The sequence below is a fragment of the Heliangelus exortis genome, chromosome 9 (genome assembly GCF_036169615.1).
Source record: "Heliangelus exortis chromosome 9, bHelExo1.hap1, whole genome shotgun sequence".
Taxonomy (NCBI): domain Eukaryota; kingdom Metazoa; phylum Chordata; class Aves; order Apodiformes; family Trochilidae; genus Heliangelus; species Heliangelus exortis.
This window is the reverse complement of record NC_092430.1, coordinates 1633600-1651154: the sequence shown is the minus strand read 5'-3', so window position 1 is coordinate 1651154 and position 17555 is coordinate 1633600. Positions and strand designations below refer to the sequence as shown.

The following is a 17555-nucleotide window of genomic DNA, read 5'->3' as shown; positions in this document are numbered from 1 at the left end:
GAAGCTGCAGGGATCACCTCCCTGGAGGTAAGAGAGGGATGAAGCCTTTGGAGCTCAGCTCTTGGCTGGCTGGAGCTGGAGCTGGAGCATCACTGTCCCGTGGTGGTGGCCCCAGGCCCTGGGACACCTCTGTGTGCCCCTCCCTCACCTCCCCTGGCTTTGACCTCGTGCCTGGGGCTGGTGGCTCTGCTGGGGTGGTGCACATGGGTGCACATGGGTGCACATGGGTGCCTGCTTGCTTCCCCCATTGGCAGCAAGCCCCAGCAGAGAGCCTTGAGCCCTGCTCTTTGCCCTGACCCCAGCAAACCCTGACGGGTGCAAGGAGCAGGGCTGTGCTGCAACCCTCAGCCCATCGGGTACTTTCTGAGCCAGGGGGACAGAACACGGGGTCAAGGCCCTGCCAGGGAGCCAAAACTGCTGATCCAAAGTCAGCCAGGACCTCACGTGTTGCCATCAAACCCATCACCCCCCTGCCAGCCAAGCTCTGGAACTGGGAGAGGTGTTTTCCTTTCCCCATGCCCGGGCCTGGGGGGCAGAAGCTGCTGCAGCCCCCCTGAGCTCTTACCTGGCTGCTCATTAACAGCTGGCAAGGAAGGGGAGGGAGGGGGGATTTTTGCAGGGGGGGGTGAAGCAGGTCCCTGTGTGCAGGGAAAGGCTGTGGGAAGATGATGGGAATTCTGCACCCACCAGCTGTGCTCCTGCTCACCCCCAGGGATCAGGTCCCTCCTTGTGGCTCTTCTCCTGTGACCGTGGCCCCAGGGACAGCTCTGCAGCCACCACCTTTCCCCCCCTGCCCAGGGCTGAGGGACCCATGGGCCACCCCTCCAAAGGCCCCCGAGCCCTGGCTGAGGGGAACTTGGGGGGTGGAGGCTGCCAGAAACAGTTCTGCCCTCCAAGAGCTCCATCCCAGCCCTCTGCCTGCCTGGGCAGTGACCAACACTTCCCAGCTCCCTGTTCCCTCCCCACCATTCCCACTGGGATGCAGCCCCTCCTGCACTGCCAGCCTGCTGCTACTGACTGGGACCAGCAGCAGGAGCAGAGCAAGCACTGGGGAGAGGGGGGGCTGGTGGCCCAGGGCCAGCACAGGAGGCAGTGGGAAGCAAGAAGCAGTGCTTCCTGTGGACCAGTCCTGCCCAGTCCCTGGCTGCTGGGAGCACTGGGAAGTAGCAGAGATCCCAGCCCCCACCTCTCACCACGTGCTCATCCAGTTTCTGGTCCCCGTTACATCCTGGGGAGAAGCTGCATCCCACAGCTCATCCCCACATGTGGTTGGGGAAAACAAGGGTGGGGGCCCCCAAAACCTGCTGGCACCCACCAGCCCAGCCCAGCTCCCACAGGTGCCTGGGGGGAGGAGGAAATGAGCAGGTGGTGGGGGGCTGGCAGCAGCATCTCTGCAGCTCCTCAGCTTCAGGGGGGGTCAGAGAGAGACCTGGCCCTGCAGAAACCAAGGTGCCAACCTGGCCCTGAAGCACTGGGGAGCACCAGACACTGCCCCCAGAGCACTGGCCTGGTGAAGCCCGTGAGGAGACGTGTAAAAAGGCAGGGGGGGACACTTCCAGGTGAGACAATCTTCTAGCTACCTGTTCCCAGCCCCTGGCAGGCTTTAGGGGGAAAGGAAAAGTCCAGGTGGAAGGAGGTGCTGTGGGGGGACACTCAGCAAAAGGGGGGTTCATGTCCAACCTGGACTTACCCAGAGAAGGAAACCTCCAAGTCCCCACCAGATTTGCTAAATAAATACATAAATATGAAGAGGCAGCCAAGGGTCTGGGGCACAGGGGGGTTCCTAGGGTTGCCTGCTCCACCCCAAATCCCTTCTTTGCCATTTCCACCTCCACGCTTGTCCCCAAGGTCCGGGCACCATCTGTCTCCAGCAGGTCCCACAATCCCAGCTCTGGGGGCTGGCAGTGAAGGTGACTCTGTAGCTGCCTAAAACCCACCCCAGAATCACAAGGTGGTGGCAGGGACCCAGCCAGCCTCCTGTAGGCTAAGAAAATAAATAACTTCTCCAGTGTGGAAGGGTTGGTGGACAGAAAGCCAATGCAGCAAAACACTGAATGTCCTTCAAGAGGATTAAAAATAAATAAGTGAAGCTCGGTGGTCCTCTTGGGAGCTTGTTCATCTGCAGCTCTGCTGGGGCAGGCAGGGAAGGGTTATTTAAATAAAGATGAAAAAAAAAAAAAAAAAAAATCCAAGCCCCAGTTCTATCACTGCTGATGTGAATGTTGCTCCCTGGCCTTGGCCTTCACCCACTGCTCCCAGCCCAGCTGGAGAAGATGCCTCTGGTGGTTGGGAAGGAGCCTCCAAAAACTTCCAGGACGACTCATCTCTGCCAGGCTTGGGGTGTGGGGGGGTTTTCCCCACTACAGAGCAGGGATTTGGGGTTCCCCCCACAGTGGTGAGTGTCCAGGTCACCCGGTGCCTCTGGGCTCCTTGCTTAATCCCCACTTCGGTTCCTCCTCCTCCTCAGGAAAAAGCAGCTGCTCTTCTGGGGGGGCCCCAGCAGCATTGGCACTTGGCTTTTATGGGTAATTTTGACCTAAAAAGAAGTAAAGAACCTGATTCAATCAGGGGGTCCCCGGGCTCTGACATCCCCAGGGCCCTCGAGGAGTCGCTCGAGCTGGGAGCAGCTCAGTGCCCACCCTGGAGCAAGGAGCCCCCCCCAGACCTTCCCCCCAGGCTGGGAAATGCTTTGCTGCACTGGAAAAACTGCTCTGGAATGGTGTCCAGGCTGGGATGGACAGCCCAGATGGTGACAGGGATTGACTCCACTGGGGGGGGATTTGCTGTGAGCGTGGGGCTGGCAGGGGTGCAGACAGAAGGCACAGGAGCCACCTTCCAACTTCAGAGGCTTTGCCAGGCTGCACGGGGTGCTGAGGCTTCACACCCCTTCCCTGCCCCATCCCACCATGCTTCCAGTCCCTTCCCTGCCCCATCCCACCATGATTCCAGCTCTCCTGCCCCATCCCCCTGTGCTTCCACCCTCTCCTGTCCCATCCCACCATCCTTCCAGTCCCTTCCCTGCCCCATCCCCCTGTGCTTCCAGCCCCTCCTGCCCCATCCCCCTGTGCTTCCAGCCCCTCCTGTCCCATCCCCCTGTGCTTCCAGCTCTTTCCCTGTCCCCATCCCCCTGTGCTTCCAGCCCCTCCTGTCCCATCCCCCTGTGCTTCCAGCCCCTCCTGTCCCATCCCACCGTGCTTCCAGCCCCTCCTGCTTCATCCCACTGTGCTTCCAGCCCCTCCTGTCCCATCCCCCCTGTGCTTCCAGCCCCTCCTGCTTCAATCCCACTGTGCTTCCAGCCCCTCCTGTCCCATCCCCCTGTGCTTCCAGCCCCTCCTGTCTCATCCCACCATGCTTCCAGCCCCTCCTGCCCTATCCCCCTGTGCTTCCAGCCCCTCCTGCCCCATCCTCCTGTGCTTCCAGCCCCTCCTGTCCCATCCCACCGTGCTTCCAGCCCACTCCTGCTTCATCCCACCATGCTTCCAGTCCTCCCTGCCCTTCCCACCTGCCCTATCCCCGTGCTTCCAGCCCCTCCTGTCCCATCCCCCTGTGCTTCCAGCCCCTCCTGTCCCATCCCCTGTGCTTCCAGCCCCTCCTGTCCCATCCCACCATGCTTCCAGCCACTCCTGCTTCATCCACCATGCTTCCAGTCCCTTCCCTGCCCTATCCCACCGTGCTTCCAGCCCTTCCTGTCCCATCCCCCTGTGGTGCCACCCTCTCCTGCCCCATCCCCCTGTGCTTCCAGCCCCTCCTGCCCCATCCCACTGTGGTGCCATCCCTTCCTGCCCCCATCCCACCATGCTTCCAGTCCCTTCCCTGCCCCATCCACCGTGCTTCCAGCCCCTCCTGCCCCATCCCCCTGTGCTTCCACCCTCTCCTGTCCCATCCCACCATCCTTCCAGTCCCTTCCCTGCCCCATCCCCCTGTGCTTCCAGCTCTTTCCCTGCCCCATCCCCTGTGCTTCCAGCCCCTCCTGTCCCATCCCACTGTGCTTCCACCCTCTCCTGTCCCATCCCACTGTGCTTCCAGCTCTTTCCCTGCCCCATCCCACCTGCTTCCAGCCCCTTCTGCCCTATCCCCCTGTGCTTCCAGCCCCTCCTGTCCCATCCCACCATGCTTCCAGCCCCTCCTGCTTCATTCCACCATGCTTCCACTCTCTCCTGCCCCATCGCCCTGTGCTTCCAGCTCTTTCCCTGCCCCATCCCCCTGTGCTTCCAGCCCCTCCTGTCCCATCCCACCGTGCTTCCAGCCCCTCCTGCTTCATCCCACCATGCTTCCAGTCCCTTCCCTGCCCTATCCCACCGTGCTTCCAGCCCCTCCTGCCCCATCCCCCTGTGGTGCCACCCTCTCCTGCCCCATCCCCCTGTGCTTCCAGCCCCTGCCCACCCCAACTGCCCCATCCTGGGGGACTCACAGTGCAGGATGGCTGCATCCAGGGCTCCCATCCACCTGCATAGGCAGCAGCTTGGATGTCCTGCAGGGCACAAAGAGAGAGAGTGCAGGGTGACACAGGCACCGGCTTTCTTCACCACTGGTCGGGTGTTTAGCTGGGAGGGTGACAAATACCTGATGGTGACAGATGAACACTGGGCCAGTCTCTTCCCAGCACTCTTCAGCCCCGTGTAGATCTGCCCCATCTCCATAGCACCCCTCCAGCCCCACCACCTCCAGGAGCTGGTCACTGAGGTCTGCAAACAGAGGAAGCTGAGTTAGTCCCCCCCCTCCTTCTCCACTGTCACCTGAAACATTGGGGTCATTCCAGAGGGCACCAGGGCTGCTGGCACTGTGGGAAGGTGTCTCGATGCCCCCCTGTAACCCCAAGCCCAGCAAGCTGGGTGCTCGCAGCACTGGGTAACACTTCTGTGCCCACAAACACCACAGGTGGCAGCTCACAGCTCAGCCCCATCACCAGCTCGGAGCTGACCCTTGGGGTCACCCTGACACCCAACAGACATCGAGCCCATACTGACCCATCCACTGCAGCACCCCGTGCACTGGGCTAAACCAGAACCCTCTGGCACCACCCAACCCCCCCTTCCCCAACCCCTGGTGGCTGCCACACCCCCCCAGCTCACCCTGCACGCAGAACTTGAGCTCCTTGGCATCAGTGACCACCACGGGGGGAAGCTTCTCGGGCAGCTTCTTGCCCAGGCGGCTGTAACCCCGCTGCTTCTTGGTCTCCCCCCAAAGGTTGGAGCCCCCGTACATGCTGGGGATGTTGAGGACAGCAATGCCCTCCAGGGAGGTGTTGCTCAGGTCTAGCAGGATCCCATCACACTGGGGGGCACAGGGGCAGTGTCAGACCACGGGGCAGGAGCCAACAACCCCCCACTCCCCCTCCCTCATGCTGCTTTCCCCTCTCTTTCCCCAGGGATTTCACTGCGTGTCCCAGGTGAACACTTTGAGTACCTGCAGGGACTGCAGGAAAGCTGGGGAGGGATCTCTGACAAGGGCCTGGAGTGATAGGAGAAGGAGGAACAATTTGGGGCTGAAAGTGGACGTTTAGCTTGGATATTTGGAAGAAATTCTTTGGGGTGAGGGTGCTGAGCCCCTGGTTGCCCCCAGAAGCTGTGGCTGCCCCATCCCTGGCAGTGCTGAAGGTTGGATGGGGCTTGGAGCAACCTGGGCTGTGGGAGGGGTCCCTGCCCATGGCAGGGGGTGGAAATGGATGAGCTTGAAGGTCCCTTTCAACCCAAACCAGTTTGTGACTCCACAGCAGTTTTGCAAAGCAAATTTCCTACAAGAGCATAGAAATCTTCAGCCAAGGCTCAGTGTTGCAGCCCAAAGGAGGCTGCAGTATCACCTCGATCCCAAAGCAACCTTCACCCAACCACCTCCAGCAGGTGCTTTCCCACCTCCCCTTCTCCAAACTCACCCCAAAGAACCAAAAATTTGGCTGCCCAAAAGCAACCCAAACAAGTTTGTCTTGGAGTGTAACTTGGAAACTAGAAATGAGGCTGTAAGGAAATGACAGGACAGGGGTCAGAGAAGAAAAGGTGAGGTTTGGGTGGAACACCAGAAATCAGCAGACAGAAGGGGTATCCTGGGCTTTGCTGCTGCCCCAGCAGGGAAGAAGGGAAATATTTGACCTGTAGTAGGCAAAATACCTGTTGTCTGGGGCTTTCCAACAGGACTGGAAGCAGCAGCCCTGGAAATGCTTAACTTCAGGCCCTCCCAGTCTCACACTGCCCACACGGCACTGGATCCCCTTTCCAGGCACCTCTGGATGAAGCTGCCACCTTCCCATTCAGCTGAATTTCCCTCTCCTCCTCAGCTGCCCACCTGCCCTGCTGGATTTCAGCCAACCCCAGCACATTTTTTCCCTCGTGTCTGGGCGGTGGGGGTGGCAGTTCTGCCCTCTCTTGCTTTACCAAGAGGAATGTAAATGTGGTGACAAACCCCTGCTGCTGCTGCTTTGGCTCCTCTTGTTCTCCTCCAGCAAAGACTGAAGGTCCCAAGATTATTTTTAATGTGCTCTGGTGAGTGCTGAGCGTGCCAGCCACAGGTATGAGGAGCTGGGTCCCCAGACAAGCAAACGTCTCTATGTTCAGACCTCCTCTACCTCCACTGATCCTCCAAGATTTTATTTTTAGCCTGGCAGTGAAAGCAAAAGGCAGGAATGTTCAGGCTTGGGAGCGAGGATCTGTCTCTTTGAGGCTCCTGAAGGATGCAGGTTCTTTCATTCCCAACACATCTCAACGGGCAGGAAAAGACCCTCCCTCTCTGAGCAGCAGGCTCCATCCCTCGAGGGGTGAACAGGACATCCCCCACCCACCCAAGCTGAGCACCACCCTGGCCAGGAGGCACCTTTCCCAGCCCGGGCAGGGTGGGATGGCAGGGAGGCAGATTGCAGGCACCACCTCCTCTGCTGCTGCCATTCCCAGGGATGCTGCAGGAGCTCGTTCCTGCCCCGGGGAGGGGTAGGACACGGCCACCCACACCTGCCCACGCACAGGAGCCTCTTCTCCCCACGCAGCCCTCCCCACTCAGCCTGCCAGCCAGCTACAAAGGGCCCTTTGAGCAGGGGCAGCTGACGGGGCGCTGGCAGCGAGGCTGGAAGGAGAAATTTGCAGCTGGGGAGGGGGGGGGGGGGGGGAAAAAAAAAAGCAAATTCATTTCCAGGAGCTGCAGGGGAACAAGTGCCAATTTCCAAAACAAAACTGCCATTTCTCTTGGAGGCTGACAGTTGCCTGGGAGCTGGGGGGGGGGGGTGGGGGGGAGGATGGGAGGACAGGCTGCTACTTTCAACTTGAGAATCCTGCGGGATTAACGCTTTCCTTGCCAACAGGCAGGGGCTGGGGAGCTCGTCAGCACCTCAAGAGGAGTGGGGGGCACCTCATGCGCAGCTCCAGCAGCACCAAACCCCACGGACACGGGATTCATCCACCCCGGGATGGGGGGGGGGATGGTGGGGAAGGGGTGAGATGGCCGAGCCCCTGCTCCTGCCCCTTCCCACCAGCTGCTGAGGATGCAGCCACCCCACTTAGGATGTGAGAAGGGTTGAAACTCCCTGCCTAGAGACATCCTTGGAAGTCCCTCTGCCCACAGTCACACCACCAGCTCCCTGGGTTCTGCCTGCCCACTGCCAGCAGCTCTGCAGGACGTGTGTCCCCCCCCTTTCCCCCCAAGCCTGAGTTACCAAAGGGTCGTTTTATCCCGAGATAAGGAGAGAGGGAAGTTTACAGCCCAGCCTGGCTCAACCCCCAGCATGAGGGCAGGACAGCACCCCTAGCAACCACGGGCCCTCCCTCCTCCCTGCTCTAATTAGAGGCTGTTTCCATGTTATCCAACAGGGATTGGGAGCAGCCCCGGAGTTTGCAGAGAGAATATTCCAGGCATGCTCTCGAATGCAGCTGGGAAGGAGTGGGAAATGCAGGAATCCAGGAATAATACAGAAATACAGGACTATTCTTCAGCCTGCAGCTGGCCAGCTCTGCAGCGTGGTAGCAGAGTGGGTCCTGCCAGGCACAGCATCCTCCTCCTGCTATGAGGTGCCAAAGCTGCAGCAGCACAGCACCTTCTCCCTCAGCACCCAAAGCCCTGCCCCAGACCCCAAAAAACCTCTGTGCCAGGGTGGGAGGCAGGGACCGTCCTGGGAAACCCACCTCCACCTCGATGTAGTCGTGGAGCTTCTTGCAGGTGGCTGCAAAGGTCTCTGATGTTCCAAACTCAAAATACCAGAGCTTGTTCTTCATCCTGGGGCACAGAGCAGCCTCAGCAGCCTGCTTGGAAGCAGCACCCCAGCCCAGCCACCAGCAGCATGGGCTGCCAGAGCCTCTCTGGAGCCACAGGGATGGGGATGGAAGTCACAGGAGGGGTGAGATCAGGGGCAGCTCGGGCAGACACCTGGCTCTGGCAGGGGAAGAGGGGTGCTGGGTGCTCCCCTGGGAGGGGGACAGGGTGCCCTCCACTGGCTCTCAGATGAGCTGAGCATGGGCTGCCCCCCTCCTGACAGGGCTGCTGGGATGGGGGCATTGGGGCACCTCCACCCCCACCTCAGCACCCCCGAGAACCCTCCCAGCACCCTGCCAGCCTGCAGCTCACCCCTGGCATCACCCCCCTGGGCTGGGGCTGGCTGTAAAAAGTGAATTTTCAGAGTGGAGGCAGAGGCTTTGGTCAGCTGGGGGGGGGGAGGTTTCTAGCAGGTACTTCTGAGCACAGCTGCCCTCAAGGACATTTCCATGCAGGAAAACCCAGAAGGGCTCAGGTGGGACCTGCTGCCTGCCCTGGGATCCATCACTGATTGTAACCCCTGGATGGACATAACCGGGTGTGCACGGCCAGGTTTGAGCTGCCTGGCACATCCTGGGGGGCTCAAGGGACCCACACACCTGCCCCTGGTGTCCCCTGCCTGTCCTCTAAGGGCCCCCGGGCTGCCTCCTCGGGGCTGCCCCAAGGGGGGAGAGGGGAGCAGGTTCTGGCACGTGTCCCCCTGCACCCAGATTTCAGGGGAGGGCCCAGGGACCCCCCCTTACCTGCTGTTGAACTTCTCAGGGTGCTTTTCTCTCATGATGTGGAAGCGGTGGGCAATGGAGGCATCCTGGGGGGAGAGGGGAAAGAGCAGGGGGTGAGGGGGGGCAGGAGGGAAATGGAGCCCCCCCCACCCCATCCACGTGGCTGGGACAAGGGGGTTCAGCTCTTCACCCTGAGGTGATGGAGGCACCCCCCAGCCAGGCTGCTCCCAAAGCCTTGAAAAAGCTCATTAAGCAGGACATAATTAGTGCAGGGGGCCTCCTGCCCCCCATCCCAGGGTGATGCCAAGGGAAGGAAAAAGGGGCTGCTGGGGAGACAGTGGAGCTCCAGAGGCACCCCAGGACCCTGCACCCTGACAAGTTCCCCTTGCAGGGTGGCAGCTTTCCTGACACCTCTGTTATGGAGGGTAGGGGAAAAAAAAAAAAAAAAAAAAACAACCCCAAAAACCTGGAAGTTGGAAGCTGTCACCAAATGCCACCTGCTGTGGTGTCCCTGGGCACTAGCAGGAGCTGATGGGAAAGCAGGAGGAGCATCCCAGAGCATCACTTCCCACTTGGCTTTTCCCCCAAAGCCCTGCTGCTCCTGGGATCAGGCTAAGCCCTGGGGAAAGCCCCCATGGCACCACAGGGCTGCCACCCCTCCCCCAGCCCCCCCGACCTCCCTGGGCTGGGCAAACACAGAGCAGGGGGCACCATCCTGGCCAAAGCTTCAGGTCCAGCAGCCCTCAACCTATTCCTCAGAGCCCAAACTTCCCTGGATCCTGTTTAAGCTCCTTGCACGTTGCCCTTGCAGCATTCCCAGCTGGGAAGAGAGAGATTCCATTCCTGTTTAGTTACTGAAGTGCTGCCATGACAAATGACAATAAAAGCAGCAAAACAACAGCAGGAGATGGAGGGACACTTGGAAGGTGAGCTGGGAAGAACAGTCCCCAGCTTGGGAGACTCAAACTCAGGCTGTCACCAAGCACCTAGAAAGACTTTTGTGTTCCCTGAGGAATGCCACCAGCAACTGGGTCCCACTCTTAGGCTTGGAAGGGGCTAAGGATGAGCCTGGGAAGAGACAGGGAGGGAATGGTGGGGGCTGGACTGCTCATGGCAGCCAAGGCATTTCCCACCCCCTCAGTGGGAAATGCACTGGGAATCCCTTGATCTGGGTGGGTTTGAGGCTCTCTCCCCACCTCTGGAGCTCTTCCCTCCACTTTGCCAAGGCCTGGGCACCAATCCCTACCCCTGCTGCTCTGCTAAAACCCCTTGGAAGCTGCTCTGGGCTGCCCTGCAGGACTCACCACGCCGATGGAGAAGTAATTGTTGATGATGGTGGATGGGACAGGGTCCCCCTTGCCCTCCCTGTCACTGGGGGTGACATCAATCTGCCAGCGGTCCAGCATCACCTCCGTGCTGTGCTCGATGTCTTTCAGAACCTTCATCAGGTTGCCTCCCTCGTAGCCTGTAAGGGAAAGGAGCTTGGACTTGATGAGCTTAAAGGGTTTTTCCAGCTCCAAAAGGGGCCGTGGCACAGCGGGTGCCCCCTCTCCAGGCCTCACCTCCTCCCCAGCGCAGGCACCGGGCCAGGTCATTGCCTGTTCCCAGGGGCAGGACAGCCACGGGTGGGTGCTTCACCAGGTTGGCCTTGTCTGTAATTTGGGCGTGAGGATTTAGAGAGATTTGGAGAAAAGAGAGGCTTGGGGATTCAGAGAAATCGGGGACAAAAGAGAGGTTTGGGGTCCAAAGGGCTCATTCCCCGCTCCTCTCCGTCGCCCTCCTTGGCCACCGAGCATCCCGAGGGTGATGCTGCTGGCAGAACCCCCAGAAGGACCCTGCCCCCTCTTGCCAGGGGAATTTGGGGACCCCGTGGCCGATGGCTGAGGAGGTGGCTGGAGGATGCTCTGCAGGAACACAGCTGCTCCTCACCACCCACCTATGGAATCCAGGATCCAGCCCACCGTGCCGTCCCCTCCGCAGGCCAGGACCCGGAAATCCGGGAGTGTCCGAAAGAAGCTGAGCCTGGAGAAAGCCAGGAGAGACACGGGGTGACAGGGGGGGAGCAGGGGCTGGAGGGAGGGGGGCAGAGGGATTGGCTGCAGCAGCTCCCTACCCTGCAGCGGGGCCCCCACGGTCCAGGTTGTTACACTTGGCGTGGGTTGAGCAGGTAGTGAAACTTCCGAAGGACCCTGGGAAAAGGGGAGGAGTGGGGGGGAGGCCAGAGAGGGGATTTTTGCCTCCCACAGAGGGGATTTTTGCCTCCAGGGGAGGTGGCAGGGCAGGTGGAAGGAGTGGTCACTCCCAATGCATCCCCCTTCCCTCCCACACCTACCGCTCCCCCTGCCTTCCTCCGCTCTTGGGGTTCACAAGCACCAGGAGGGGGTGAGTCCCAGGCTGGGGGCTGATCTGGAAGGCAAAGCAAAAAGATGAGAAGGGGGAAAGGAGGGGGAAAGGAGGGGGAAAGGAGGGGGAAAGGAGGGGGAAAGGAGGGGGAAAGGAGGGGGAAAGGAGGGGGAAAGGAGGGGGAAAGGAGGGGGAAAGGAGGGGGGAAAGGAGGGGGAAAGGAGGGGGAAAGGAGGGGGAAAGGAGGGGGAAAGGAGGGGGGAAAGGAGGGGGAAAGGAGGGGGAAAGGAGGGGGAAAGGAGGGGGAAAGGAGGGGGGAAAGGAGGGGGAAAGGAGGGGGAAAGGAGGGGGAAAGGAGGGGGAAAGGAGGGGGAAAGGAGGGGAAAGGAGGGGGAAAGGATGGGGAAATGGAGGGGGAAAGGAGGGGGAAAGGAGGGGGAAAGGAGGGGGAAAGGAGGGGGAAAGGAGGGGGAAAGGAGGGGGAAAGGAGGGGGAAAGGAGGGGGAGAGAAGGGGGAGAGTAGAAATGAAGAAAAAGGAAAAAAGGAAAAACAAAAAAAGAAAAAAGAAACAGGAAAAAAGAAAAAAGGAAAAAACAAAAAAAGAAAGAAAGAAAAAAGGAAAAAGGGAAAAAAGGAAAAAGGAAGAGAAAAAAAGAAAAAACAAAAAAGGAAAAAAACAAAAAAAGAAAGAAAAAAGGAAAAAGAAAAGAAGAAAGAAAAAAGAAAAAAGAAAAAAGAAAAAAGAAAAAAGAAAAAAGAAAAAAGAAAAAAGAAAAAAGAAAAAAGAAAAAAGAAAAAAGAAAAAGAAGAAAAAAAAGAAGAAAAAAGAAAAAGGAAAAAGGAAATAAGAAGAGACAAGAAAAAAGAAAAAAGAAAAAAGAGAAAAGAAAAAAGAAAAAAGAAAAAAAGAAGAAAAAAAAAAGGAAAAAGAAAAAAGAAAAAAAAGAAAAAAAGAAAGAAAAAAAGAAAAAAAGAAAAAGAAAAAAAGAAAAAAAGAAAAAAAGAAAAAAAGAAAAAAGAAAAAAAAAAAGAAAAAAGAAAAAAAGAAAAAAAGAAAAAAAAGAAAAAAGAAAAAAAGAAAATAGAAAAAAAGAAAAAAAGAAAAAAAAGAAAAAAGAAAAAAAGGAAAAAAAGAAAAAGAAAAAAAGAAAAAAGAAAAAAGAAAAAAGAAAAAAAGAAAAAAGGAAAAAAAGAAAAAAAAGAAAAAAAGAAAAAAAGAAAAAGAAAAAAAGAAAAAAAGAAAAAAAGAAAAAAAAGAAAAAAAAGAAAAAAAGAAAAAAAGAAAAAAGAAAAAAAGAAAAAAGAAAAAAGAAAAAAAGAAAAAAGAAAAAAAGAAAAAAAGAAAAAAAGAAAAAAAGAAAAAAAGAAAAAAAGAAAAAAGAAAAAAGAAAAAAAGAAAAAAAGAAAAAAAAGAAAAAAGAAAAAAAGAAAAAAGAAAAAAGAAAAAAAGGAAAAAGAAAATAAGAAAAAAAGAAAAAAGAAAAAAAGACCAAAAGAGCCCCCCCCAGAGCAGCAGGCAGTGCTGTGCCCGGGCACTGTACCTGCAGGCACTGCCCATCTGCCGTGGTGGAGTTGAACCTGAAGCCCTGGCTGTCCTCGGTGCTGGCTGGGGACTCCCCCTCTGACCTGAGGCTGTGGGACTGCCTGTCCTGGGGGAGCAGAGGCAGGGGACGCAGGGGATGCAGGGGATTGCAGGGGATGCAGGGGATGCAGGGGATGCAGGGGATGCAGGGGATGCAGGGGATGCAGGGGATGCAGGGGAGGCAGGGGAGGCAGGAGATGCAGGAGATGCAGGGGACGCAGGGGACGCAGGGGACGCAGGGGACGCAGGGGACGCAGGGGAGGCAGGGGAGGCAGGGGACGCAGGAGAGGCAGGAGAGGCAGGAGAGGCAGGGGATGCAGGGGATGCAGGGGATGCAGGAGATGCAGGGGATGCAGGGGATGCAGGGGACGCAGGGGGACGCAGGGGACGCAGGGGACGCAGGAGAGGCAGGAGAGGCAGGAGAGGCAGGAGAGGCAGGAGAGGCAGGAGAGGCAGGGGATGCAGGGGATGCAGGGGATGCAGGGGATGCAGGGGATGCAGGGGATGCAGGGGATGCAGGAGATGCAGGGGATGCAGGGGATGCAGGAGAGGCAGGGGATGCAGGGGATGCAGGAGAGCCAGGGGATGCAGGGGATGCAGGGGACGCAGGGGACGCAGGGGACACAAGGGATGCAGGAGAGGCAGGAGAGGCAGGGGATGCAGGGGATGCAGGGGATGCAGGAGATGCAGGGGATGCAGGAGACGCAGGGGAGGCAGGGGATGCAGGGGAGGCAGGAGATGCAGGAGATGCAGGGGATGCAGGAGGACACAGGGGACGCAGGGGACGCAGGGGGGACGCAGGGGACGCAGGGGACGCAGGGGACGCAGGGGACGCAGGGGACGCAGGGGATGCAGGGGATGCAGGGGATGCAGGGGATGCAGGGGACGCAGGGGAGGCAAGGAGCAGGGATGCAGGGGACGCAGGGGACGCAGGGGATGCAGGGGACGCAGGGGACGCAGGGGACGCAGGGGACGCAGGGGACGCAGGGGACGCAGGGGAGGCAGGGGGATGCAGGGGATGCAGGAGATGCAGGAGGATGCAGGGGAGGCAGGGGAGGCAGGGGGATGCAGGGACGCAGGGACGCAGGGGAGGCAGGGGATGCAGGGGACGCAGGGGACGCAGGGGGATGCAGGGGATGCAGGGGATGCAGGAGAGGCAGGGGATGCAGGAGATGCAGGGGAGGCAGGGGATGCAGGGGACGCAGGGGACGCAGGGGACGCAGGGGACGCAGGGGATGCAGGGGATGCAGGAGAGGCAGGGGATGCAGGGGATGCAGGGGATGCAGGGGATGCAGGAGCAGGAGATGCAGGGGAGGCAGGGGATGCAGGGGATGCAGGGGATGCAGGGGATGCAGGGGATGCAGGGGGAGGCAGGGGATGCAGGGGATGCTCTGCCAGGTCCCAGCTGCTCCCAGCTGAGGGGGGGACACTCACCAGGACCACGGGGCAGATGTAGGAGGGCAGCAGGATGTGGTCCCTCAGGGGGCCCCCCATCACACTCCGGCTTCACGTGGGAGGCACATTTGTTGTGGAGCTGCAAGAGGCAGGAGGAAGGGGCATCAGGCAGGGGACACAGGGGCCACCAACTGCAAACCCAACCCTAAACCCCCCCTCTCTTCCCCCCCCCTCAGCACCCCCCTACTCACGGTGATTTGGCACCAGACACAGTGCAGGCCGGTGATGCCCTGGTAGCTCTTGATGCTCTTGTGGCATCTGTCACACTTCACGGGGGAGTTGCCCTCAACCCAGGTGTGCTGCATCACCTGCGAGGCGTGGAGAGGAGGGGGGGCACTGGGGGGGCAGCACCCACAGACCCCCCCTGCACGGGGCTGACGCTGCGATTTGGGGGGGGGTCCCTGTCACGCAGGGGACGCCGATTGCCCCAAACCAGCCAAGGAGCCCCGAACCCCCGAGCCATGGCAAAGCTCAGGGCTGGGGGGGGCCCTGCTGCTCCCCAGGGGCTGCTGATGGGGTCCAGCCTGCCGGGCTTGGGATGCTGGGAAAGCCCGCGAGCAAAAATCCAGGGAAAAAAAAAAACCCTGGGAATGGGGAGGGGGGGGGGGGGGGTGGGGGGGCGAGCAGGGCAGGGCAGGAGGGGATTGCTGCTGCCTCCAGGAGGTTTCCGTGGGGGGGGGAGAAGGGCAGGACAGGAGGGGATTGCTGCTGCCCTCCACGAGGTCTCCATGGGGGGAGCAGGGCAGGACAGGAGGGGATTGCTGCTGCCTCCACGAGGTCTCCGTGGGGGGAGAAGTGCAGGACACGAGGGGATCGCTGCTGCCTCCAGGAGGTTTCCGTGGGGGGAGCAGGGCAGGATAGGAGGGGATCGCTGCTGCCTCCACGAGGTCTCTGTGGGGGGAGCAGGGCAGGATAGGAGGGGATTGCTGCTGCCTCCAGGAGGTTTCCGTGGGGGGAGCAGGACAGGACAGGAGGGGATTGCTGCTGCCTCCAGGAGGTTTCCGTGGGGGGAGCAGGGGCAGGACACGAGGGGATTGCTGCTGCCTCCACGAGGTTTCCGTGGGGGGAGCAGGGCAGGACAGGAGGGGATTGCTGCTGCCTCCACGAGGTTTCCGTGGGGAGGAGCAGGGCAGGGACAGGAGGGGATTGCTGCTGCCCTCCAGGAGGTCTCTGTGGGGGGGAGCAGGGCAGGATAGGAGGGGATTGCTGCTTGCCTCCAGGAGGTTTCCGTGGGGGGAGCAGGGCAGGACACGAGGGGATTGCTGCTGCCTCCACGAGGTTTCCGTGGGGGGGAGAAGGGCAGGGCAGGAGGGGATTGCTGCTGCCTCCACGAGGTCTCCGTGGGGGGAGCAGGACACGAGGGGGTTGCTGCTGCCTCCAGGAGGTCTCTGTGGGAGATGCAGCAGCTCGGAAACCTCGCAGCCGCCCACTCACGCTGGCGTTCCTCTTGGATTTCACGTAGGTGCTGATGCAGGAGGCGATGTCCTTGGACACGCATCTCTCGTGGACCGTGTACTTGCAGACTGGAGGGAGAGGAGAAGGCAGGGGGTGAGCATCGCTCCCCAGCACAGCCACTCACCTGAGCACCCACGGGGCAGGTCCCCTGTCCCGGGGACATTGTGGACAGCAACCACGGGGCAGGTCCCTTGTCCCTGGGACACTGGGACAGCACCCACGGGGGCAGGTCCTCTGTCCCTGGGACACTGGGACAGCACCCACGGGGCAGGTCCTCTGTCCCTGGGACACTGGGACAGCACCCACAGGGCAGGTCCCTTGTCCCTGGGACACTGGGACGGCAACCACGGGGCAGGTCCCTTGTCCCTGGGACACTGGGACGGCAACCACGGGGCAGGTCCCTTGTCCCTGGGACACTGGGACGGCAACCACGGGGCAGGTTCCCTTTCCCCGGGGCACTGGGACAGCACCCACAGGGCAGGTCCCCTGTCCCTGGGACACTGGGACGGCACCCACAGGGCAGGTCCCTTGTCCCTGGGACACTGGGACGGCACCGACAGGGCAGGTCCCTTGTCCCTGGGACACTGGGACAGCACCCACAGGGCAGGGTCCTCTGTCCCTGGGACACTGGGGACAGCACCCACAAGGGCAGGTCCCCTGTCCCGGGGACACTGGGACGGCACCCACGGGGGCAGGTCCCCTGTCCCTGGGACACTGGGACGGCACCCACAGGGCAGGTCCCTTGTCCTGGGGGGCACTGGGACGGCACCCACAGGGCAGGTCCCTTGTCCCTGGGACACCGGGACAGCACCCACAGGGGCAGGTCCCCTTGTCCCTGGGACACTGGGACGGCACCCACAGGGCAGGTCCCTTGTCCCTGGGACACTGGGACGGCACCCACAGGGCAGGTCCCTTGTCCCTGGGACACTGGGATGGCACCCACGGGGGCAGGTCCCCTGTCCCGGGGACACTGGGACGGCACCCACGGGGGCAGGTCCCCTGTCCTGGGGACACTGGGATGGCACCCACGGGGCAGGTCCCCTGTCCCGGGGACACTGGGACAGCACCCACAGGGCAGGTTCCTTGTCCCTGGGACACTAGGACAGCACCCACAGGGCAGGTCCTCTGTCCCTGGGACACTGGGACAGCACCCACGGGGCAGGTCCTCTGTCCCTGGGACACTGGGACAGCACCCACGGGGCAAGTCCTCTGTCCCTGGGACACTGGGACGGCACCCACAGGGCAGGTCCCCTGTCCTGGGGACACTGGGACGGCACCCACAGGGCAGGTCCCCTGTCCCTGGGACACTGGGACGGCACCCACAGGGCAGGTCCCCTGTCCCGGGGACACTGGGACAGCACCCGCAGGGCAGGTCCCCTGTCCCCTGGGACACTGGGATGGGATGACAGCAGCTGTCTGTCACTGGGGGAGGGGCGGGGGCGGGGGCGGGGGGAGGGGGCGGGGGGGGGGGTGTCCGGGAAAGGCCCCGACTCACAGGAGCAGCAGAGCCCCTGCTTGCGGACGCCCAGCAGCATGGTGCGGCAGAAGTTGCAGTAAGCGGGTTTCTTGAAGTGCTTCAGCCTCCAGGCGTGCTGCCCGTCGTCCTTCACGTTCTGTGGGGCAGGGGGGAAAGGGGAAGGGTGTCACCTCCCCCAACCAGGGGTCCCCAGGCCCGCCCAACCCCCCCCCCCCCCACCACCACCCGTCCCGTGAAAGCCCCCGGCGCGTCCGCAGAAGTTGGACCCCAGCAGGACCTCGGGCTCCCCCA

The 17555-nt window shown here is 60.1% G+C and overlaps 2 protein-coding genes across 2 annotated transcripts in view; both read right to left on the bottom strand.

Moving 5' to 3' along the window:
- Window positions 1-2302: 2302 nt before the first annotated feature.
- On the bottom strand, window positions 2303-14614 carry LOC139799568 (diacylglycerol kinase beta-like). Its single transcript, XM_071751606.1, is given in 17 exon segments — window positions 2303-2536; window positions 4412-4437; window positions 4440-4471; window positions 4564-4646; window positions 4648-4685; window positions 5073-5274; window positions 8103-8193; window positions 8973-9037; window positions 10256-10416; window positions 10514-10603; window positions 10888-10973; window positions 11065-11096; window positions 11098-11140; window positions 11284-11357; window positions 12837-12944; window positions 14312-14411; window positions 14524-14614. Coding segments are annotated over 16 exon segments (1293 nt in total). The 5' UTR covers window positions 14372-14411; window positions 14524-14614; the 3' UTR covers window positions 2303-2434.
- Window positions 14615-14617: 3 nt separating this feature from the next.
- LOC139800066 (protein kinase C theta type-like) overlaps window positions 14618-17555 on the bottom strand; it is a 7489-nt gene continuing 4551 nt past the window's right edge. Inside the window, exons 2-4 of the mRNA XM_071752757.1 lie at window positions 17283-17400; window positions 15547-15855; window positions 14618-14640 (exon numbers count right to left, since the gene is read on the bottom strand). Coding sequence (XP_071608858.1) covers window positions 14618-14640; window positions 15547-15855; window positions 17283-17400 — 450 coding nt within the window. The remainder of the gene's footprint in view (window positions 14641-15546; window positions 15856-17282; window positions 17401-17555) is intronic.